At 50.9% G+C, this 23,391-nt stretch overlaps 2 protein-coding genes and 1 long non-coding RNA gene across 6 annotated transcripts in view; 1 reads left to right on the top strand and 2 right to left on the bottom strand.

Moving 5' to 3' along the window:
• LOC109259263 (uncharacterized) overlaps positions 1-14,511 on the bottom strand; it is a 23,988-nt gene extending 9,477 nt beyond the window's left edge. The window contains exons 1-3 of one of the 2 annotated variants that reach the window (XR_008423324.1): positions 14,412-14,511; positions 5,320-5,401; positions 3,127-4,068 (exon numbers count right to left, since the gene is read on the bottom strand). This is a non-coding gene — a long non-coding RNA (uncharacterized LOC109259263). Of the gene's footprint in view, positions 1-3,126; positions 4,069-5,319; positions 5,402-14,411 lie in introns of those variants that run through there. The other variant, XR_008423323.1, reaches the window with a different exon arrangement.
• LOC109259253 (leukocyte immunoglobulin-like receptor subfamily B member 3) lies at positions 10,319-17,071 on the top strand. 3 transcript variants are annotated; one of them, XM_053905786.1, is made up of 12 exons: positions 10,319-10,676; positions 10,882-10,917; positions 11,084-11,368; positions 11,514-11,813; positions 12,050-12,331; positions 12,631-12,930; positions 13,422-13,457; positions 14,398-14,514; positions 14,901-14,946; positions 15,025-15,065; positions 15,287-15,339; positions 16,049-17,071. In XM_053905786.1, exons 1-12 carry the CDS (start codon positions 10,628-10,630, stop codon positions 16,238-16,240), a joined length of 1,737 nt encoding a protein of 578 aa, XP_053761761.1. In that variant the 5' UTR covers positions 10,319-10,627; the 3' UTR covers positions 16,241-17,071. The 3 variants fall into 3 exon arrangements, with proteins under 3 accessions (XP_053761761.1, XP_053761760.1, XP_053761762.1); XM_053905785.1 differs by having other exon boundaries at positions 14,898-14,946; XM_053905787.1 differs by lacking the exon at positions 12,050-12,331 and having other exon boundaries at positions 14,898-14,946.
• RPS9 (ribosomal protein S9) lies at positions 17,060-23,391 on the bottom strand. The gene is made up of 5 exons (XM_019436740.2): positions 23,279-23,391; positions 22,919-23,040; positions 22,569-22,691; positions 18,172-18,358; positions 17,060-17,314 (listed from the first exon to the last, which is right to left on the bottom strand). Exons 2-5 carry the CDS (start codon positions 23,013-23,015, stop codon positions 17,137-17,139), a joined length of 585 nt encoding a protein of 194 aa, XP_019292285.1. The 5' UTR covers positions 23,016-23,040; positions 23,279-23,391; the 3' UTR covers positions 17,060-17,136.

Genomic DNA, 23,391 nt, shown 5'->3' with positions numbered 1-23,391 from the left:
TAATTCCAGTTAGTTAACATACAGTGTAATATTAGTTTGTGTACAACATAGTGATTCAACAATTCCATACATCGCCCAGTGCTCATCACAATAAGTGCACTCTTTAATCCCCATCCCTTATTTAACCCGTCCCCACCCCCCCCACCTCCCCTCTGGTGACCATCAGTGTGTTCTCTATAGTTAAGAGTCTGTTTCTTGGTTTTCTTTTTTTTTTCTCTTTGCTCTTTCATTTTGCTTCTTAAATTCCACATGAGTGAAATCAATTCTGACTTATTTTGCTTACCATTATACTCTGACTTATTTTGCTTAGCATTATACTCTTTAGTTCCATCTATGTCATTGCAAATGACAAGATTTCATTCTTTTTATGACAATGTTGAGTCTTTTGTTTGTTTATTTATATTTTAAGTAGGCTCCATACCCAACATGGGACTTGAACTCACAACCCCAAGATCAAGAGTTGTGTGCTCCACCAACTGAGCCAGCCAGGTACCCCCAATGTTGAGTCTTTCAATCAATAAATGTGGTATCTGTCTTTTTTTAGTTCTTTAATTTCTTTTAGCCAAGTATTATAGTTTTCAGTCTTCATATCTTACACATCTATACTTATGCCTACATGTGTATGCTTTTTGGAGCTAATATAATATTTGAATTTTGATTTCCAATTGTTCCTTGTTGATTTACAGAATAAAATTCAATTGATATTCCTTCCCCTTTAATCTGTATGCCTTTATTTCTTTCAGTTGTCTTACTGCTAGCCCGTTCTGAATAGAAGTTGTGAGACTATCAGTAATTTGTTTCACCGGGTAAAAGCATTCAGAATATTAGTTAAAGGCTTTTCATAGAACTTCTTCTTTTTTTTAAGTTTACTTATTTATTTTGAGAGAGAGTAAGTGGGTGCGAGCAGGGGAAGGGCAGAAAGAGAGGGAGAGAGAGAATCCCAAGCAGGCTCCGTGCTGTTAGTACAGAGCCTGATGTGGGGCTCAAAGTCACAAACTGTGAGATCATGACCTGAGCCTAAACCAAGAGTTGGACACTTAACCAACTGAGCCACCCAGGCATCCTGATTCTCTTCTTTTTTAAAAAAAACTTTTATTTACTTGTTTTGAAAGAGAAAGAGAGAACACCAGCGGGGGAGCAACAGAGAGAGAGGGAGAGAAAGAATCCCAAGCAGGCCCCATGCTGTCAGTGCAGAGCCCAATGTGGGGCTCTATCTCACTGTGAGATCAGATCTGGGCCAAAATCAAGAGTTGGACGCTAACCAACTGAGGCACCCAGGTGCCCCTGCTGATGCTCTTTATCTGATTAAGGAAGTTCCCTTCTAAGTGCATACAGCTGAGCGTTTTATTTATCAAATCTTTGTGCATGCATTTATCATGATATTGTTGTTTTTGTTGTTAGTCTATTAACGCGATGGATTACCTTTATTGATTTTCAGATGTTCAACTAGCCTGTCATCTGAGAATACATCACACTTCGTTGTGATGCTAGGATCCTTTTCATATACTGTTGGCTTTTATTTATCAATATCTTGGTGAGGGTTTTAGCACTTATGTTTTTGAGGACTCCTGGTCTGCAGTTTTATTTCCTTGTACTGTCTTTTTCTGATTTGAGTTTGGAATAATGCTTGCTCACAATATTGTTCAAAGTTTTCCTTTCTTTTCTACTTCCTGGAAGAGATTGTGTAGAATTGTATTTTTCCCCCAAATGTTTGGTGGTGCATGCCAGTGAGAACATTGTGGCTGAGAGTTTTCCTTGTTGGAAAGTTGTTTTAACTACATATGCAATTTAATATTTTAAAGAATATTAAGGTTATCTCTTCTTGAACGAGTCTTGGTAGTTTCTGTCTTTCAGGAGTTGGCCCATTCAAGGACCTAGAGGTTGTTATGCCAAGTGAAATAAGTCAGACTGAGAGAGACAAATACCATATGACTCCACTCATAAGTAGAATCTAATAAACAAACAAACAAAAAGGAGAATTAGACCTACAAATACAGAGAACAAACTCATGGTTGCCAGAGGGAAGAAGGGTGGAGGAATGAGCAAAATGGGTGAAGGGGAGTGGGAGATACAGGATTCCAGTTGTGGAGTGAGTCACAGGAATAAAATGCACAGCACAAGGACTAGGGCCAACGATACTGTAATAGCAATGTGATGGGACAGAGGGTAGCTATAATTTGGTGAACATAGCATAATGTATAAAGCTGTCAAATCACTAAGTTGTAAACCTAAAATTAATGTAACATTGTATGTCAACTATACTGAAAAAAGAAAAAGAGAGAGTTGAACCATTCAAGTTGCCAAATTTTGGGGCACAGAGTTTGCAGTGTTCTCTTATATTCTATTAATGTCAGTGTGGTTTGTAGTGATGTCCTGTCATTCATTCCAGATTTTGGCAAGTTGTGTCTTCCATTTTTCATGATTAGCCTGGCCAGGCATTGTCAATTTATTGGTCTTTTTAAAGAATCAGCAGTGGGTTTCATTGGCTTTTGTTACTGTTTTTCTATTTTTGGTTTCACCAACTTCTGCCCTTTATCATGCTCACTTTGGGGTGAGTTGTTCTTTTTCTTGTGTCTTAAGATGGAAGCTTAGGTTAGTGACTAGAAACTACCCTTTTTAAAATATGAACACTCATTGCTCATACTTTCCTCTTAAACGCGTGTTAGCTGCATCCCACAAAGTTTAGTATGCTGATTTCATTTTCATTCAGTTCAAAATATTTTCCAATTTTCCTTGAGCTCCTCTTTGCCCCATGAATTATTTAAAAGTGTGTTGTTTAATTTCCAAATAGCTGAATATTTTCCAGATTATCTTTTTTTAAAAATTTTTTTTTATTTTAGAGAGAGAGAGCATGAGTGGGGAAGAGGGGCAGACAGAGAGAGAGAGAGAGAGAGAGACAGAGAGAGAGAGAGAGAGAATCTCAAGCAGGCTCCACACTCAGCACTGAGCCCAACATGGGGCTCGATCCCACAACCCTGGGATCACACGGTGAGCTGAATCAAAGAGTCAGGAATTTGACCGACTGAGCCACTGTGGGGCCCTGAGATTATCTTTTTTTTTTTTTAATTTTTTTTAATGTTTATTTTTTATTTTTGAGACAGAGAGAGACAGAGCATGAACGGGGGAGGGTCACAGAGAGAGGGAGACACAGAATCTGAAGCAGGCTCCAGGGTCTGAGCTGTCAGCACAGAGCCCGATGCAGGGCTCGAACCCACGAACTGTGAGATCATGACCTGAGCCGAAGTCGGACGCCCAACCGACCGAGCCACCCAGGCGCCCCGAGATTATCTTTATAGTAATAGATTTTAACTTAAATTCCATTAGAGTCTGAAAAGAAGTGATGTAAGATATTGCTTCTTTTAAATCAGTTGAGCTTTGTTTTGTATCCAAGGATATGAACTATCTTGGCCAATACTCCATGTGCACTTGAAAGGACTGTGTATTGTGCTGTTGAGTGCTGTGTCAATTAGGTCAAGTTGGTTGATAGTGTAGCTAAGGTTTTCTATATCCTTGCTGATTTGCTCTTTGCTCTATCAATTACCAAGGGAGTCCCTGACCATAACTGTTGATTAACCATACTTACTGACAAGTAACTATTATTTACTTGTCCTCTCATTTCTGACAGTTTTTGCTTTCTGTGTTTGAAGCTCTGTGGTTTTGTGCATACGTGATTAGGATTACTACGTCTTCTTGGTGAATTGACCTTTTTATCCCTGATAACTTTCTTGTTCCAAAGCCTACTTCACCTGGTATCTTTTACTGTACTGTCCTGGAGAGTATGGCTACTTTGGTGGATAGAAAGTTGCTGCTTCCTCCCAATTCCCGAAGACGTCCATGCCCTAGTCCCTGAAACCTGTGAGGATGTTACCTTACAGGCCAAAGAGACTTTGGAAATGTGACTAAATAAAGTACCTGATTATCTGGATGACCCCAATGTATTCACAGGCTTTTTATTAGAGGGAGGCGAAAGGTCAGAGCCAATGGTGGGGGATGTGAGGACAGAATCAAGAGGCTGCAGTGATGGAAGGAAGGGGTCAGGAGCCACATGCTGCAGGCTGCCTCTGGAAGCTGAAAAGGCATGGGGACAGATTCTCACTGCAGAGCTACCAAAAGCAAGTGGCACTGTTGACGCCTTGGCATTAGCCCAGTGATTTTGTACCTGTGACCTGCAGAACTGTAAGACAAATCTTTGTTGTTGGAAGTCACTAAGTGTGTGGCTATTTGTTATAGCAATCATAGGAAACTAATAAATCTACTTAAGCTTAACTTCCGATTAATGTTTGCAAAATGTATTCTTTCTCCTTTTACCTCCTGTAGACTGCACATAGTTGGGTCATGGTGGTGTTAATCCAGTCCTACAGTCTCTGCCATTTAATTGTGCTTTCACCGTTTACATTTAGTGTAATTATTGATAAGGTTGATTTTAGGCTTATCATTTTACTCTTTGCTTTCTGTCCCCCTCTTATTGTTTGTTCTTCAGTTTTCCCTCTCCTGCTTTCTTTTGGCTTTTTGGTATATTTTTAAGTATTCCACTTTTTAAATTAATTACTTTTTAAGGAGGCTCCACACCCAAGGTGGAGCCCAATGTGGGGCTTGAACTCAAGACCCTGAGATCAAGACCTGAGCTGAGATTGAGTCAGATGCTTAACCAACTGAGCCACCCAGGTGCCCCTAAGCATTCCATTTTACCTATTGGTAACTATAACTCTGTATCTCCATATGTTGTTTTGTTTTTTTTTTTTTTAATTTTTTTTTTCAACGTTTTTTTTTTATTTATTTTTGGGACAGAGAGAGACAGAGCATGAACGGGGGAGGGGCAGAGAGAGAGGGAGACACAGAATCGGAAACAGGCTCCAGGCTCCGAGCCATCAGCCCAGAGCCTGACGCGGGGCTCGAACTCACGGACCGCGAGATCGTGACCTGGCTGAAGTCGGACGCTTAACCGACTGCGCCACCCAGGCGCCCCTCTCCATATGTTGTTTTTAAAGTAGCTGTTGTAGGTATTATACACACCTAATTTCACAGACTCTACATAGAGTTAATATTTCACTTCTTTCAGAGAAACACAGAAGCCTTACAAGTGTATACAGCCTTCACCCTCACATGCTGTATGTGTTGTATGTATTACACCTACATATATTCAAAGCTTCCGAGACATTATTGGCTTTGCTTTCAACAGCCATACATATGGTAATGAATGTAAGAGGAAAGAAGTATGCTATTAAATTTGCCTAGTTATCTACCTTTTTTGCTCATCTCTTTTTCTTGAACTTCCCGGCTTCCTTCTAGAATTAATTCCTTTCTGTCTGAAGAACTTACCATTTCTTGTGGAGCAGACCTGCTGGTCACAAACTCTTCCCATGTTCCTTCCTCTAAGAATGACTTTATTTTGCTCTCATTCCTTTAAAAAAAATTTAGAGAGAGAGAGAGGGAAAGAGAGAGAATGAGTTGGGGAGGGCCATGTGGGAGAGAATCCCAAGTAGGACCTGCACTGCCAGTGCAGAGCCCAACGTGGGGCTTGATCCCATAAACCATGAGATTTTGACCTGAGTCAAAATCAAGGGTCAGACAACTGACTGACCCACCCAGGAATCCCATTCCTGAAGAATATATCCAGAATTCTAGGTTGGCTCTGTCTCTCAGAACTTTAAAATCTTCTGACCGTGATGGTTTCTGATATGAAATCTGTAATCATTCTAATTGCTTTCCCTCTTTATGTAAAATGGCATCTCTCTTTCTTTCTCTCTCTCTCTTTTTTTTTTTTTTTGGTTTTGACTAGTTGAATTATGATTATGATGTGCATGGGCACGGTTCTTAAAGCTCATCCTATTTTGCATTTGCTGATCATCTTGGACATTGTACATGTCAATGTATGACTTTCAACAAATCTGTAAAATGGACACCTATTTATTTCTTCAAACTTTTTTTCTTCATTAGTATCATTCTCCTTTTGCTGGAAGATTGACTATATACATTGACTCACAAATCCCTGAATCTGTGTTCAATTTTAATTTTTTACCTTTATTTTTTAAAGAAAAATCTTTTTTGATAGATTTTTATTTTGTTTATTTTGGGGAAGAGAACACGAGAAAGTGGGGGAGGGGAGAGACAGAGGGAGAGAGAGAGAATCCCAAGCAGGCTAAGCTAAGAGTGGGGTCTGACTTGGCTTCGTCCCACAGCAGCAAGACCACCACCTGAGCCGATATCAAGAGTCAGGCGCTTAACCCACTGAACCACCCAGGCGCCCCACAAATTAAAAAAAAAATTATTTTAGAGAGAGAGAGAGTGGCGCCTGGGTGGCTCAGTCGGCTGAGCATCTGACTTCAGCTCAGGTCATGATCTCATGGTCCGTGAGTTCGAGCCCTGTTGTCGGGCTCTGTGCTGACAGCTCGGAGCCTGGAGCCCGGAGCCTGCTTCGGGTTCTGCGTCTCTGTCTCTCTCTGCCCCTCCCCCACTCATGCTCTGTCTGTCTGTGTCTGTCTCTCTCTCTCTGTCAAAAACAAATAAACATTAGCGAGAGAGAGTGCAAGCGGGAGAGAGAGGCAGAAAGAGAGAGAAATTCCAAGTAGGCTTCACACTCGGCACAGAGTCCGACTCAGGGCTTGATCCCATGACCCTAGTATCATGACCTGAGCTGAAATCAAGACTTGGACGCTCAACGGACTGAGCCACTCAGGCACCCCGTATTCATTTTTTATATCTTTTTTTCCTCTACTGTTCAGATTGCACTTCCCTTGTTCTGTCTTCAAGTTCACGGACCCCTGCCTCTGTCATCATCCTGCCACTAGACACAATGGATTGTTTCAGTCACTTAATTTTGTTCTAAAATTTCCTCTTTCCCCCTTATAATTCCTATGCTGAGAGAAGTCTATTTTTTCCATTTATTGTACAAGTGTTTGCCCTTATTTCATGAAGCTTGATTATAAAACTGGCTTTTGATGGTTGGTCAGCTCAAGGTTGGTGTCTGTTGATTATTGTTTCCTTTGAGTGTTACTGAGACTTGCCTGTTTCTTTGAATTTTACATCAGGAGGCACTGGGTTCTGACACAATCTTCTGGGCAAGGTGGATGTTTGTTTGAGCAGGTTATCACCCTGCTTGGGTACTGACAGTGTGACACATGCTTTCGAGGATGTAGCTCCCAGTCACAGTTCAGCTTTGACAGCCCGTGCTGCCCACTTCTCTGGTTTCACTTCCAAAATGACACCTGCTTACCGCCACTTCATCATTCTCTTGTTTCCTCCTAAAACGAAGGACAGATGTGTCTTGGGACCTGGTTATTCTGTTCTCCATGTCTCAGATCTTATCCTTTGGGTGTCTATTTTTATGATGTTCCACTGCATTCTGGAATACCTCCTGAGTTCTGTTTCCCAGTTCCCCAATTTTCTGATCAGCTATCTTCTATCCGTTAGAGAATAGATCTTTTGAGTTCCTGCATTCAATTAATGAGTTTTGACCTATGAAATTTCCTTAGGGAGCACCTCTTTGTTTCCACTGAACAACTCTTCTTATATCACGCATGTCTCATCTTCCTCTGAGGACCTAAAGCATGCTTAGTTTTAAGTCTCCTTCCAGTTTTCAAGTTCTCTCCCTTGCCTTGGTTGGGAATTCCCTCACTGACCGGGTCTGTGCTCTATTTTTCATGGCACAGTTGATTGTGTACACTCGGTCATTTTGCCACTGAGCTGACCCCTTCATAGCAGTTATCACCCCCATTTTCCTGCATTGTGAAGGCCTCAACAAGCGACCAGCCTGCAACTGCTTCAGACTTGTGATCTGGAGGTGTTCCAAACTCAGTGTTCTGCTTAGGGTTCCAGCAGGTGCGCGGATCACTCAAAACTGAGCTCGTGCTACATGTGGGTATACATTGGTACCTGCCCGTCCTGTCGTGTCTGGGCATGACCTCTGATCAGTGAGTGGGGGTACTGCAGCCCCCATTCAGACAGGCAGCAGGCTCAGAGCTCCTGGCCTCACACCAGGAACCCGTATCTCCTTTGGGGCTTTGCCACCTGTCACCACGTGGACACGGCAAACCAGGTCCTGGGGCCCGTCCCTGAGATGCATCACCAAGCCCACTCAGCGCTGGTCTCTGCTTACGTCTAGGGATTCACGCTGCATTTCTGGCTCTGATTTGTTTTCACTGTGGCTACACATCTTACAAACCTTTATCTAGCATTTCGGTGTGTTTGGAGTGTGGCCTTCAAGTGGCCCCACGATATGAACTCTGACACTGCAGTCACCTGAATGCCGACAAGCCACACATGAAATCGCCCCTGTGTGTCTCAGGCATCACAGCACTCCTGAGGGGAGAGGCCCCTATCTCATCACCATGAGGAACAGAAGACTCAGGAAGGGGAAGTATGTGCTGAAGACTGACAGTGTTTCAGCTTCAATTAAATCTCTGAATTGCCTCCAGCGCCTGCTCTTACCCAGTGCCTGCAGGAGGGACACACGGTATGGGACAGAGAGGCTATCCCATGGAGGGGACGGGGCCCTGAGGCAGCAGAAAGGACTCAGATGTTCTGAAGGGAGGTGATGAAAAGAAGATGGTGATGACTTACAGGAACAAGGAAGTCAGTGAAGGGAAGTGTTGGGGGTAAAGAGAATCCACAATACCAGGGCAGGAGGAAGGGCTGTGCTACCCTGGGAGAAATGACCATCTGTCTTCGATGACCTCCCGACACCCTCCTCTCCCTGGGTCATCCTCCTGGGGCAGCCCCACTGGCTCCTCCAGGCACAAGACAGAAGGCGAAGAGCCTTCGCCACCGTGCTCTTGCGCTCACGTCCAGTCACCGGATACACACCACCACACCGCTCGAGACCCTCTTAACAACGGCCAACCCATCGCAAGACTCAAGAAGCGTGTGTGCATCACCACGCCGGCCTCCCTCCTGCTCCTCCCACCAGGCCCCCCTTCCCCTGTTCCTCCCTCCCACCATCTCCAAGGGACCCTTCCAATCACCTTGCCTGGTCCGGTCCCGTGTGAGGCTCCAAACGCTCCCACCCTCTCCTTTACGAAGCTCTATGTTGCACCATCTCATCTGCAAGGCTGTGACCGTCTGGCCGGAGCTAAACCCACCAGCCCCACAAAGAAAACCCACCCTCCAAACCGAACACCTCCCCGAGTGCACACAAACCGAGCTACTTAACGATTCTGTGCCTTCTGTCTGGCTGTCCCATCAGCCAGTCTGAACCTGGCCAGCTCCTCTCCCACCTGCCAGACTGGGAGGCCACCCTGGCTCGTTTCACTCAACTCTAAATGTGTTTTGTGTCGTAGGTTCCTGTAAGGCTTCAATGAAAAAACCCCATCAACAACTTAAAATACTGATCAATACGGGATCTCACAGCCAGATGAGTGCTGGGGTTTCACTACTGATTATCAATACAACTAATTACCAACAGAGCCCTCCCACATTATATTTCCTACAGTGTCTTTTCCAAACAGAAACCCGTTCATACTGTCTGCTGGCTAAAATCTTCCCACTGCTTTAAAGATGAAATCTCTAAGGCTGGCGTGATTATCAGACTCCTGTGTGACAAGGCCCTGGCCTCCTCCTGATTGCTCTCAATTCTGAGAACAGCTCAAGATCTTTCTAGTCGAGGATGCCCTTCACTCCCATTTCTGCTACCCCTGGTTCCTGCCTTCTGTCCCTCCATACCCCAGAGGGACCACAGGTTGTATGACATCTACCTGTTATCGAATCTCATGGTTCCCTGTTTTTTCTTTTTTCTTTATTTAATGTTTATTTATTTTTGAGGGAGAGAGAAAGACAGAGCACAAGTGGGAGAGGGGCAGAGAGAGAGGGAGACACAAAATCCAAAGCACGTTCCAGGCTCCAAGCTGTCAGCACAGAGCCCAACGAGGGGCTCAAACTCACGAACTGTGAGATAGTGACCTGAGCCGAAGTTGGACGCCCAACCTACTGAGTCACCCAAGCGGCCCCACCCCCACCTCCACTCTGTTTTCTTTTTAGTTCCAACCTGGAACAGTCCTGTAAGACCGAAAACAGAATTGTTTCTTTCCTACCTAAATATTTGTATTGTCTGTTGTCACTAATCAGAGCCCCATGAGTCCAGGGAAGGAAGGACTCTGTCAGCCTCATCAATGATTCTCCAATGCCTGGTGCCATGACTGGACATGGTAACTACTCAGTAAACACTGAATGATTCACAGACAGGGTGGTGGAAGGAAGGAAGAGAATTTGCATTTACGGAACTCAGGAAAGGGAAGTGTCTCACCCAGATCACACAACCTCTCTCTGTAAGAGGCACAGGCACAACTGGAACTGAAATTGGGCCGGCTCCCAGGCTAGGACCTCCCCCTGCCACTTCTGGTTCCGGGACCAGAGTCGCTCTCTGGACTTGGGCTTGGCGGGGAACAGGCAGAGCGGCAGGGTCGCGTGGGGTCTGGTGAGACTCACATCTGGTCTGAAAGGTCGCAGGGCCTCTGCTGTCGGGCATCCTTCAGGGAGAGCAGAGCAAGGCCCCGGAGGGGGTGTTCCCCTTCCTGTAAGGCCTCTCGTGAGGAACCCATGATGGGGACCACAGAGCCTGGGCCATGTCACACCCTGTGCATGTGTCTGTCCTGTGGAGTCTGAGGACTTTTAAGCTGTCTGCACCGCTGGGACCATGGGAGGCAGCGTCAGGACCCAGACCCTCACCGCCCTTCTGTGTCTCGGTGAGCTTTCTGGACAAGAGGAGGGATGGGTGGCTCCCGCCCTGCCCCCAGGCCCTGGGCCCTGAGAGACCTCAGGACTTGGGAGGCATGTTGGGGGCAGGACTTCTGGGGGCAAGAGAGTGACCCCCGTGGTCGTTGGACCTGACTGGGCCTGGAACAGCTACATGCGGGTGGGGGGACACTCTCACAGGGAACTCTCTTCCAGGGCTGTGTCGGGGTCCATGGGACCAGGTACAGGCAGGTGAGTGCTCCCCAGACCTCCTGTTTCCACCCAACAACCCGCTGGGCGGCTGGGGGGCACAGAGGGTCTGGGCTGATGGTGACCAGTCCGGGAGGGGCCTTGGCGTGACAGGTGGGAAACAGGGGAGAAGGGCACCCTTGCAATTCCCCATCTGACTCCTTTCCAGGGTACCTTCCCAAACCCTCCATCAGGGCTGACCCCAGCCCCAATGTCACCAGTGGGACCCGTGTGACCATCTGGTGTCAGGCATCTCTCCAGGCTGATGTCTACTATCTGTATAAAGAGGGGGTCTCTGAACCCACGTCCATTGAGATCTCACAGGATTCCAGCAACAAGGCCAGTTTCTCCCTTGGATTCATGAGTCCGCACAATGCAGGGCGATACCAGTGTCAATATCACAGCAGGAACGGCTGGTCACAGCGGAGTGACCTCCTGCCCCTGGTGGTGACAGGTAAGGCAGAAGCTGGCCCCTCCCCTGGGGCCCCTCCTCCAGGTGGAAGGGAACAGAGTGTGGCCTCAGGGGACTCTCGCTCACTGTCCACGCCGGGGTACGTGGGGCGCTGGCCCCTTTAACACTGCCCCTCCTTCTCCCGCAGGAGTGTACAGCCCACCCTCCCTCTCAGCCATCCCAGGCCCCGTGGTGGCCTCAGGAGGGAACGTGTCCCTCTCCTGTAGCTCACAGCACCCATGGCAAACCTTCCATCTGCTGAAGGAGGGGGGAGCTGACGCGCCCCGACCCCTGGAATTGAAGTTCCCTCGTGAGAAGAGGCAGGCACTGTTCCCTGTGGGCCCCGTGAGCATCTCCCATGGGGGGACCTACAGGTGCTACGTTTCTCCAGCTTCCTACCCGTATGTGTGGTCACTCCCCAGTGACCCTCTGCACCTTCAGGTCACAGGTGAGGGGCCCCTGCCCTGCCCTGCCCCACCTACTTCCTGGGCCCAAACGACTGACCTAAGCCGCGTGCCCAGTGGAGCCCTGGGGGTGATAGAAAGTGGGTGGGGCACTGGCCTCCTGAAGTCAGACGACAGATGGAAGCTATGGTGGAGGGGGGTGCTCATGAGAGCCTCGCCTCAGGCTCTGGGGCCAACGTGGGGTGTGCATCCCCTGGTGCCTCTGTCCCCTCCCGTCTAGGCGCCTACAGGGAGCCCACCCTCTCAGCCCAGCCGGGCTCGCTGGTGCAGGCTGGAGACAACCTGACCCTCCAGTGTCATTCAGAAGCCGGATTTGACACATTCGCTCTGATGAAGGATGAGGGGCTCACACCTCCCGTGCGTTTAGATGGGCAGCCCAGCCCTAACTTCCCCCTCAGCCTTGTGAGCATCACCCACGGGGGCCGGTACAGATGCTATGGTGGACACAACCTCTCCTCCACGTGGTCGGCCCCCAGTGTCCCCTTGGACATCTTCATCACAGGTGAGAGACCCACTCCCCATATTTCTGTCTGCTCAGGGTGTTGGGGCCATGGTCACCGCGAGGGGTGATAGGGTCCAGGTAGAGGATAAGGAGCAGAGGCTGAGATGGAGTCTAGGAACAGGGACAGAGAAAGGGACAGTGGAGGCCAAGGAAACAAAGGACACCCATCAGAGAGACAAGAGGAACTGAGACGGGGCACACAGAGTCCCAGCAGAAAGGACAGTCATCACCCAGCTCAGGGTCAAGGGTGTGTGAAGGGGGAAGCAGATCTATACAGGTCATGAATTTTCCTCCCGCAGGCCTATACAGGAAGCCGTCCCTCTCGGCCCAGCCGGGGCCCTCAGTGTCCTGGGGAGAGAATGTGACCCTGCAGTGTCGCTCGGAAATCTGGCTCGACACCTTCTACCTGTCCAAAGAGGGGTCACCTGCTCCTCCCCAGCACATTCGTCTGCAGGACACAACTGCACCTTATCAGGTCAACTTCAACATGAGTCCTGTGACCTCAGACCATGAGGGGACCTACAGGTGCTACGCCTCATCCAGCACCTCTCCCTACCTGTTGTCACACCCCAGTGACCCCCTGGAGCTGCTGGTCTCAGGTGAGGGGCCCCAGTCCTGTCCCCTGTGTGTCGTCGTGGTCAGGGACCTGTCAACGGGGAAATGCTAGGCTGGGACGGGAGTGAGGGGGTCACAGAAGGAGGGGAGCAGCAGACAGGAACCTCAGCTCTCAGAGGGATGGTCAGGGCAACCCCCATCCCTGCCTCCTACCCTGCCTGCTGAGGTCCTGACAGAAAGGAGGGAGGTGAGGCCAGAGGCTGACCACCCCCATCCTCCTCCAGTCTCCAGTCCTAAGAGCTCCTCACCCAGAGACACCAACACGAGAGTGGGGGACTAGCAGAGGCGTGGATCCCTGGGGGGACCAAGATCACCATCTCTGGCATGGCTCGTGTCAGGGGTGACCACGGGGCTCCGGGGGGCTCTGAGTCTGGGCCAGATGGAGGAGGGAAAGGTGGGCTCCCACCTGAGGGACCAGCACCCTGAAGTGGGGAGCATAGAGCACCCCTCCTTACCTCTCTTTCCTGGTCCCCAGGAGGCTCTGAGGATGCACCAGTCACCCCATGGAGGGGTAAGTGGAGTCTCTGTTGGGAGATGCGGGTGGGAGGAGCTCAGTCTAGGCTTGCCTCAGTCTCTTCCTGAGATTATGGCCTGAGAAGCTCCTTCTCACCGAGGCAAGTCCTCTGATTGCAAAGGGCAAGAAGGTGGCTGCACTGTGTGTGGGGTGCGGCAGGGTGGGGGGGGTGGGCACACACAGGAGGTGTCTGAGTTCACCCCCACAGACGGCAATGGGGGCTCAGCCCGAGAGTTGCTGTGCAGTCGGGGAGAGAGCAAGGGTTGGAAATCAGGTTCAGGCCCAGATCTGCTTCTCCCCTGCTGTGGGATCCTGGACAAGTCCGTCCCTCTCCGAGACCCATGGCTAACTGTCAGCACAACAGGCCTCCTGTCGCCTCCCTCAGGCCCACTGAGAGATTCTGGTGAACGCCCTCAGCATGGCCCCTTTTAGAGCTCTGGAAGGGGAGAGCCCTCCCTCCTGCCCTTGTGGATGCGTGTCCACACACACACACACACACACACACACACACACATGGCACATCCACACAGGCCCCCAAGGGGTGTTGGGCCTGTGCACAGTGGGAGACAGATCTGGGCTTGGGCGGGGCGGAGATTGGGTTTGGTGAACAGGTCTCCACTCTGGTGTTCTGCCAGTGGGGGAGGGGTAAGGGGACAGCATGGAAAAAACCCAAAATCCCATTAGGAAACCCACAGCCCGGGTTCCAGTCCCAGCCCTGCCGCCTCCACTCTGGGCCACCTGGGACACGTGATCAGCCTCCCTGTGCCTCACTTTCCTGTCTGTGGAGTGGGGGGGCGGGGGCGGGGCGGCAGTCCCCTGCTGCGTGACCCTTGACAGGGTCAGAGGTGAATGCCCAGAGCCCAGCACGTGCCTGGCACACAGCAGGCACCCAGTTAAATGGCATCACTGGCTCCTTCACGGTGTGGCTCTGCCCAAGGTCCTAACCGGTACCTGTACGTCCTCATCGGGGCCGCGGGGGCCTTCGTCCTGCTGCTCTGCCTCCTCGTCGTCCTCCTCGTCCGTCGCCAGTGTCAGGGCAAAGGCAGGAAGCCGGGTGAGAACGGACGGGGGTGACCAGCCCCAGGGGGTGGTGGCTCTCCCGTGGGTGGATGGAGAGTGGCTCAGGGCGCCAGCCAGAGGGAAACCAGACGCGGGAAAGGCCAGCGTAGAACTCCAGCATCACCCAGTGAGAAAGTCTGGAGAGAGGAGTACATGTGAGCATACGTGTAAATATTTTAATTTTTTGCCTTCTCAAATTTATGAAATGCTTGAAAACACATCCAAGTTTTGTTTTTTGTTTGGAACATCTTTGTTTTGAATTCTATACGGTGATGGGAGGGGATTATAATCTTTCCAGTTCTGAGATCCTCAGCTTAAGGCAGGCCCAGGGGAGGGTTCTACGGTGGGGTGCCAGAGGCTGATTTCCAACCCCCCGCACAGCAGCAGCCACAATCCCAGCGCCTGAGGATGAAGGCCTGCGTGGGAGGTAAGACCTCTCCGAGACCCCACTCTCACCAGCTGGTGGCCCCCTTACTGCCGCCTAACAGCCCTGTCTCCTCCCCAGCTCCGGTCCCGCTGCCACGGCCGCCCAGGATGAGAACTTGTGTAAGGCGAAGTGCGGGGCCACCCTGGGGAGGAGGTGGGCCCAGAGAATGTGGGTGGGTAGTGGCGGCTGTGGATTGGGAGAGGGTCCCGGGCTCGGGTGTGAGAGAGCATCTGATCACCTTGTGGCCTGGTAACATCCCTGATCTTCTCTGGGCTCCTGCCATACAAGATCTCAAGGGATCTTGGCAAGAGATGGGACCGCCTTTTTCTGTCCCTACCAGATGCTGTCATGAAAGACACACAGGCTGAAGAGGACAGACAGCTGGCCAGCCAGGTGGGCTCCCTGTGGTCCTGACCAGGGCACCCCTGCCTCTCTGCTCATGTGATAAATCTAGCAGACACTCCACCCGACAGCCCGCAGCCTCTCCCTTCTGGAAGCACGCCACTCTCTGGGCGGCTACAACCTCAGGGTCCTTGGTCTCTTCTGTCGAGCTGTTGGGGACACTCAGGTCAAGGGGGCAGGTTGGAGTTTAGGGCTGCCTGTGCCCTGCACAAAGGGCTGAAATCCAGGCCCTGGGCCAGTAGAGGCCCAGAGGCGGAACCTCCTAAAATCTACACAAAGTGGTCCTGTAGCTTACCTCAGTCCTCTTTCTGTTCAGCCTTTCCCCATCTGTCCCACCCACAGCCACGGCTGTTCACGCGATTCACCCTGGCCAACGGGCTGAACCCCCTGTGGGGGCGTGGTGGCCTGTCCATCCACGTTGACGGCCACACTCAATTCCTACCTCCAGCCTTGCCCTCCCCCAGCACCAGATTCCAGGGGCCAACCGTCCACGTACCAGCTGTGTCCAGGCAGCAGGCACTTTGGACCCCCAACAGCCCTCCTCCCCCAGATACAAACTGAAGGAGGGCAAGGGGGACTCAAGACCATCCCTCACGGTGTCTTACAGGACCTTAGACCCCCCGTGGGTGCATCCTCTCCTCCCCAGGCCTCAGGCTTTCTTCTGCTCCAGCCACATGCCCTTCCTCTCCTTCTGCTCCAGGCTGTAGTCTCTGAAAACTCCCAAGATGGGACTTATGCCCAGATCAACAGCTTGGTCTCTGAAGACCCTCAGGACGTGACCTATGCCCAGCTCAACTGCCTGACCCTCAGGCGGGTGACAAGTGGACCCGCTTCCTCCCAAGCAGAGCCTCCAGCAGAGCCCAGTGTGTACGCATCTCTGGCCATCCGCTAGCCCAAGCAGGACCCACACTCCAGGGGTCTGCGAGGTCTCCTGCAGGGAGCCTGGAGGGCAAAGGAGCTGCCCACAGTGGGTACTACCTGATCCCACCCAGCCTGGAGGCAGGACAAGGACCCAACTACTGGGACCTTGTGGAAACTGCTTCCAGGAATTCCCACCACCATACAGCTGACCTTAGGGTTCCTGTAAAGTGACCCTGACTCCAAGGATTCCCATGGAAATGCCAAGACCACCAAGTGGTCACCCTGGTGGTGGGGGAAGGGCAGGGCCTACCAACCAGCACTAGGATAGGACTACTCAGGACCTTCTGTAGGCTTCGTGGCAGCCAGGCAGCCTCCCAGGACCATCACTGCGAAGCTGGGTCTTAAATGTCCTTTCCCACAGGCCCCTAATTAGGACTCACCCACTTCCCAACCCCACCAAAATGACCTTTGAAGTCAGTCTGTTCACCTTCTCAAGGGCTTCCTACCAAAACCCAACTACAGTAGTTCGTCTCCACCTGTGACCCCAGGTTCAGCTCTTTGCACCCACCCCCAACATTTAACCCCTGACCCCCACTCACTACTTCTCTGCCGGGAAAGGACTCCACCCCACCCCAATGCAAACAGCTGGCTCCCAGCAGCAGACACGAGCGGGGTGTACTTCCCCTACCCCAACAAGGAACCCCGGCTGGGAGGCTCCCCAGGCCCCTCTAAGCAAGAGGCAATGCTCCAAGTGTGAACTTGCTAGGATGAGGAAGCCTGAGCTTTTTCCCACCACAGAAGCCTGTGTGTTCAGAGAAGGAAGGAGAACAGACCCACCAATAAACACCAGTTCCAAAGGGTTGATTCTGTTTTATTATCTGACTAGAAAACTAGGCAATCCATAGCCCAGCGGTGGGGCGGGTGGGCTCAATCCTCCTCCTCGTCATCTCCGGCTCCGGCCCCACCCTGGCCCTTCTTGGCATTCTTCCTCTTCACGCGACCAGGGCGGCCGCCCCCGTATGGAGAGCGCAGGGAGAAGTCGATGTGCTTCTGGGAGTCCAGGCGGACAATGAAGGACGGGATGTTCACCACCTGCTTTCGGACCCTGGAGGGGGGATGGCAGGTGAGGGGAGGGGGGAAAGGATCCCAGCAGGATGAGACCCTACTCTCTGCTTCGACTCCGCAGCCGGCAGAGTGGGTGCTGCAGCCACACTGACCCCACAGCACCTGTGCGATCAGGAGGGCGTCAGAGCATTGCGGGAGAGAGTTTTTCCTGTTCGCATCTTACAGAAGTGGAAACATTCACAAGTAAACCCCACATGTGAGCACTAAGTAAGAAGGCAACGTGGCAGCAATTCCAGGATCTGATTTTTAAAACTCAACTGGGCTTCAGGTGTAGTACCTGAGATGCAGCATCACAGTCCTTGAAGCAGCCACCTGTCCAGGTTCTCTGGAACCTGACAGAGGGCAAACAGAGCACCCAGATACAGAACGCTTCTGCCCTGACAGCTGCCACCTGGAGCCAGCCAGACCCCCGCAGTCCCTGGCACTTGAGCATCAGACCATGGACTGAGGCGAGCTTACCAAATTAATGTCCACATCGTGCAAGAACGTGACGGCCACCAGGTGGGGGGCCCAACAGACCGCTGAACCCACGAACCCACTCAAGCCAGCTGGGCACACCCAGAGCGGTTACCTGTCCAGCTGCCTGAACGCCCGCAGAAGCCTTCACAAGGTGTACGGCTCAGGCCGCAGTGACCCTTGCGCTGGGCTAGGGGGAGGATGAGGCTGTCCCCAGCACCCCATGAGCTCTCTGCTTGGGTCAACCTGTACCCTCAAGGTATGTTCACACCCGTCACCTCCGAGGGCTGCACAGGAGGTAAGGACAGCAAACTCAGCGCGGGCAACCACCAGAGGAGAGGATGGGGTGGAAGAGAGACTCCGGGAGCCCAGAGGCAGTACCTGATATGGCGCTGGCGGATCAGCACGCGGGCATGGTGGATGGATTTGGCCAAGCCCAGCTTGAAGACCTGGGTCTGCAGGCGCCTCTCCAAGAAATCCTCGATCTTGAGGCCCAGGATGTAATCCAGCTTCATCTTGCCCTCGTCCAGCACCCCAATGCGCACGAGTCGCCGCAGCAGAGCGTTACCTGGTAGGAGGGGAAGAAGGAAGCACGCATTCAGGCTTCCGGCTCACTTCAGACTTCTTGGGAGCTCCCTAGCATGGAGGTGGGATGTGAGTGGGAAGCGGGGCCCATGACTCTGATGTAAGATCCAACACAGTGGCCACAGTGTGGCTCCTACAATCCTCACAACCGCGCAACACCTACCTGTCTTACCAAGGAGGGCAGGTGACCACACCCACCTTTGTTCTCTGAAACAAGGAACAGAACCTTCCGTGAGCTGTCAGGAGAGTAATGAGACAATCCTGCCAGAGGACTTAACCACCTCCCACCGCCCCAAAGACTAGGTGCTGCGGCTGCTGACCCATTATTCTCACAATGAAGCGCAGCAGTCAAGACCTAACCTGCTGGAGTCAAGAAACCGCTACTCGTCAGTCAAATCTGAGGCTCACCCGCCTTCCCTGACAATATAGGGCTGTCAGCACTCAGCCTCTAGGCCCTAGAAGCCTCAGACTGGGCACACATTTAAGAAGTATGTCATATGCTCTACCAGTCTACCTGTGGTTTCCTGCTGAGAAATTATGGTGTGTTCATGCCAACAATGGCATGAAGTCATGCCCTGCTGCCAGTAACCCCCAGGTGCAGGAGGCCTTGCAATTTGCCCATAGCCCCTGACCACTCCACAGCGACCAGGACTTGGGATCCCGGAGGCAAACCCTGTCCCCAGCGTTCATACTCACACAGGCTCATAGCCTAACACCATGACACTGGGGTAAAAGCCCAACTTTGCTTTTCCTTAAAAAGGATTAGTTTCACTTCTCGTCAAGTGACCTTATCGTTAATTACAGCAAGACAATTCAAGGAAGCTCTCTGTACTATCCCGGATTCTTGGCATCATGACCCCTTGCCCCTGGAAAACTGCAGTCTTTCTAGCACAGCTAACGGAGAAAGACGATCAAAATGGAGAAACACACTCTACCTTTCCCAACATCCCAAGTCCTAGCATGGCTTTGTTCTTCACTCCAACGAATGCTCAACCTAAGATATGATATTTTCCCATTTACAAAAACATCAACAGGGTGCCTGGGTGGCTCAATTCGCTGAGCATCTGACTTTGGCTCAGGTCATAATCTCATGGCTCATGGATTTGAGTCCCACATTGGTCTCTGCTGTCAGGGCAGAGTCAGCTTCAGATCCTGTGCTCCCCCCACCATCAAAAAAACAAAAACAAAAAAACCCCTAAACATTAAAATAGAAAGGTATTCCATGCCTATGGTTTGGAAGTATTGTTACAATATCCATGATACCAGGGTGCCTGGGTGGCTCAATTGGTTCAGCCTCTGACTCTTGATTTTGGTTTAGGTCATGATCTCACGATTTGTGGGACTGAGCCCTGCAGCCAGCTGCGTGCTGATAACAGAACCTGCTTGGGATTCTCTCCCTCTCTGCCCCTCCCCTGGCTTGTGCTCTCTCAGGATAAAGGGAAATGCAAATCAAAACGACAGTGATGTCACCTCACACCTGCCAAAAACAGTATCAAAGACAAAAAAACAGTCCGTGAAAATGTAAAGAAAGGGAACCCTCCCCTCATGCACTGTTGGTGAGAACGTGTAGGGGCGCCTGGGTGACTCAGTTGGTTGAGCACCTGACTTTGACTCAGGTCAGGATCTCGCAGTTTGTGAGTTCGAGCCCTGCGTTGGGCTCTGTGCTGACAGAGCCTGAAGCCTGTTTTGGATCCTGTGTCTCCCTCTCTCTGCCCCTTCCCTGCTCATGCTCTGTCTCTCAAAAATGAACAAACGTTAAATTTTAAAGAGAATGTGAGATTGGTGCAGCCAGTCTGGAAAACAGGATGGAGTTTCCTCAGAAGTCAAAACCAGAACTATGAGGACATAGCAATGTCACTTCTGGATATTTATCCAAAGAAAACGAACGCGCTAACTGGAAAAGGGAAGCTCCCCCCACGCTCTCTGTAGCATTATTTGCAGTGGCCAAGACATGGAAACAACTTTAAGTGTTCACCGAATGACAGCTGAACGGGTAAAAGATGCGGCCCACAAAGCGGGCGATTACTCAGCCATTAAAAAGAATGAAATCTTAGCACCTGCAACAGCACGGACAGACCCCGAGGTCCACGCCAAGTGGAGTCAATCAGAGACAAAGGCCATGATCTCACTTATACATGGAATCCACACAAAGCTACCACCAACAGAAATACCCCAAATTCGCAGACTCAGAGTACATTATGGTGGTTGCCAGAGTCACAGGGGCAGCGGGTGAATGTGGTCAAAAAGTACCACATTCCAGTTACAATACTCACTGTAGACGAGAAAGTTGTCAAGAGAGCACATCTTTAAGACTTTATTTCTAAAGTAATATCTGCACCTCACGTGAGGCTAGAATTCACAACCCTGAGTCAAGAGTTGCTGCACCAATGGAGTACATCTTAAAAGATCTCATTACAAAAAAACTTTTTTTAAGCTACAGATAGTGACAGAAATGAACTAGATCACTTACTGTGATCATTTCATGGTACAAAGAAATAGCGAATCATGCCACACATCTAAAAACCACATATAGTCTGTGAATTACACCTTGGTTAAAAAAAGACATTATTCAAATATTAATACAAAAAATTCCCCCACACAAAAACTAGTTTGGGATTATCTACCAGCTAGGATACTTTTTGCCTTTTTTGTCCTCATGCTAGAGAACAGAAACTTGACATCAATTTTAGAATCTCTTTAGAAATTTCTATGTAAAATAAAACCACTATCATTAAAAGGCCTTTCCTCGTCCTAATGGCACGAAGCAAGCATTAAAATGCCTTCGTTTCTGATCTGAAAAATGGATGTTATACCTGTTCTTTATAGCTGCCCTGGGGATGGAGCCACAAACCGCTCCGAGCCAAGTGCTGGCTGCAACTAGTTTAAGAGTCAAAGCCTTTTTAATAAAAATCAGAACACTTTCTCACCCAGTCACTTGCCTTTAGTGGGGAAGGCTAGACCTCAGGCTGGACCAGTGACAAACACCTCCAGGGATAGGCAGAGAGCCTGCGGGCTCCTTCCTGTCCAGTTGGGCTAAACACCTTCGTTTACTAAATGCCTACAAACCTATGGGCTGCCTTCCCCAGTAAAGTCCACTTCTGCCACGGGAAACCACAAATACTCTGAGTTCACCTGCCCGGTCAGCCACAGGACTGCGTATCTGACCATGGGTTGGAGTAGCTTGATCTTCAGAAAGTCCCTCTGCCCTCAATTAACTGGCTGGCTCCACAAAGACTTTTAGATCAAGTCCCACCCAGGCATCCACAGGGGAGGGGATTCCTGAATTTTCATGATCACGTGATCTATCGGTGATGGTTAAACAAGCTCCAGAGCTTTCTCAACCTCTAATATGACTGACCGCCCAACCATAACGGTGAAGGCTCAAATGTAAAAGCAGTTTCCTTCTCAGCTATAGATTGGAAATCAAAAATTTAGAAACAAGCGAAACATGATTCCCAGCCCCCCCTATAAACCAAGTGTCCCCGAGCTCAGGCCAAAGGCAGTATCAGGAGGAGAGCTTCCAGGCAGCCCAACTTTAGGAGTTAACACAGAACAAGTGACCTGTACACTTGTGACAGAAGCTTTCACAAGCTATCGTGGGATAGATACTCTGACTTCTTTCACATTCAGACACTGTTTCAACTGTTGGTCATGTTCTCTAAGCTTCCTGGAAACTCTTCTCAGTCCACCCCAGATCACCTGTAAAATGTATCATAAGCTACCCCTAGGAAGCTGTCCTGCAGATTAAGTAACAAATCTAAAAAAACTCAGAAAAATAAAACTCCAGCTACTTTAACATTATTGCCATCTTACAACCCTGAAAAACAAGAAAATCATAAGGTGATTGAAATCAGCTGTTGCTCTGGAAAGGTGGTAAAGTTCCCAAATGATCTGCATTCCCTTCCCAAATCATCACCCTACCGGCTGCCTTCCCGTTCAGGCTTTTGGAAAACACCGCTGACCACCTTATATAAAAGCAGGCAATGCTTGGGGAGCCCCGCGTCACACGCTTACAGAAAAGGGGGATTTGGCTCCAGACCCACTTTTCCCACGGACGACTTCCACTCAGGGCCAGAGGTGGGCTCCCCCCGCTCGGCCCAGACCTTTGACCAACGGACGAGCAGAGGCGGGAGGGAGGCCGGCGGCGCCCCGCACCCAGTGTCCCTCCCGTGGGCTCGCGCACACTCCCTCACCTTCAAACAGCCGCCGCGGGTCCTTCTCGTCCAGCGTCAGCAGCTCCCGGGCAGCCTTGCGGATCTTGGCCAGGGTGAACTTGACCCTCCACACCTCACGTTTGTTGCGGAGCCCATACTCGCCTGCGAAGAGAGGGGTCTGGCTGCTGGGCGAGCGGGCTCGACCCCCCGGCCAAGTGCAAACGCAAGGCTGGACAACCCCGCCAGGCCCCAAACCATGCCCACCTCCGGGGGGGAGGCGGGACGCTCACGCGAGAACGCCCGCGGCAATGAGCACGTGTGCGGCCTCACCCACGCGCCGGCCAAGCCCCACCTGGCCCGGAAACAGAAACCCGGGTCACACTACTCACCGATCAGCTTCAACTCTTGATCGAGGCGGGATTTCTCGAAGGGCCTCCGAGGGGTCACGTAGGTTTTGCGGCAAACCCAGCTCCGGGCCACCGGCATGTTGGCCGCGAATGTCCGCGTGCGCCTGCGCGGGACGGAAACCCGAGCCTATGAGGGCCGCGCACGGCGCCTGCGCAGTCCCACAACGCCGCCGCAGGCTCGCGAGAACGCCCGCGACGCCGCCAAAGCCGGCTCGCCCAGCGCCACCGCTCCGCAGTCCCGTCCAACCACCTCCGACCGCCTTAACATACTCATTTCATGTCGGAAGGTCCTTACGCCCCTGCAACCCACACCCTGACCAGAGAGCCGGGCAGCACACTCACCCTCACCGTAGCCTCCGAGAGCTGAGAAAGAGAAACTTCCGCGGCCCGGCCTCGCTTTTATAGCAACGCCGCTGCCTGGTGACGTCAGCGCGCACGCCGCCAGCCTGCACCAA

This window comes from Panthera pardus, unplaced genomic scaffold, assembly GCF_024362965.1.
Source record: "Panthera pardus isolate Hobbes unplaced genomic scaffold, ASM2436296v1 HiC_scaffold_18, whole genome shotgun sequence".
Lineage (NCBI taxonomy): Eukaryota > Metazoa > Chordata > Mammalia > Carnivora > Felidae > Panthera > Panthera pardus.
Note: the sequence above shows the minus strand (reverse complement) of the source record. Positions and strands in the feature narration are given on the sequence as shown.

Bases quoted from the DNA above. Each gene is read 5' to 3' on its own strand.
- LOC109259253 (XM_053905785.1), top strand. From the start codon at position 10,628: ATGGGAGGCAGCGTCAGGACCCAGACCCTCACCGCCCTTCTGTGTCTC. The intron at 10,918-11,083 runs GTGAGTGCTCCC...ACTCCTTTCCAG, and splicing joins ATGGGACCAGGTACAGGCAG to GGTACCTTCCCAAACCCTCC. The intron at 15,066-15,286 runs GTAAGGCGAAGT...TGTCCCTACCAG, and splicing joins CGCCCAGGATGAGAACTTGT to ATGCTGTCATGAAAGACACA.
- RPS9 (XM_019436740.2), bottom strand. From the start codon at position 23,015: ATGCCGGTGGCCCGGAGCTGGGTTTGCCGCAAAACCTACGTGACCCCT. The intron at 22,692-22,918 runs GTGAGTAGTGTG...CTCTCTTCGCAG, and splicing joins TCAAGAGTTGAAGCTGATCG to GCGAGTATGGGCTCCGCAAC. The intron at 18,359-22,568 runs GTGAGGGAGTGT...CCCTCCTACCAG, and splicing joins CCCGCGGCGGCTGTTTGAAG to GTAACGCTCTGCTGCGGCGA.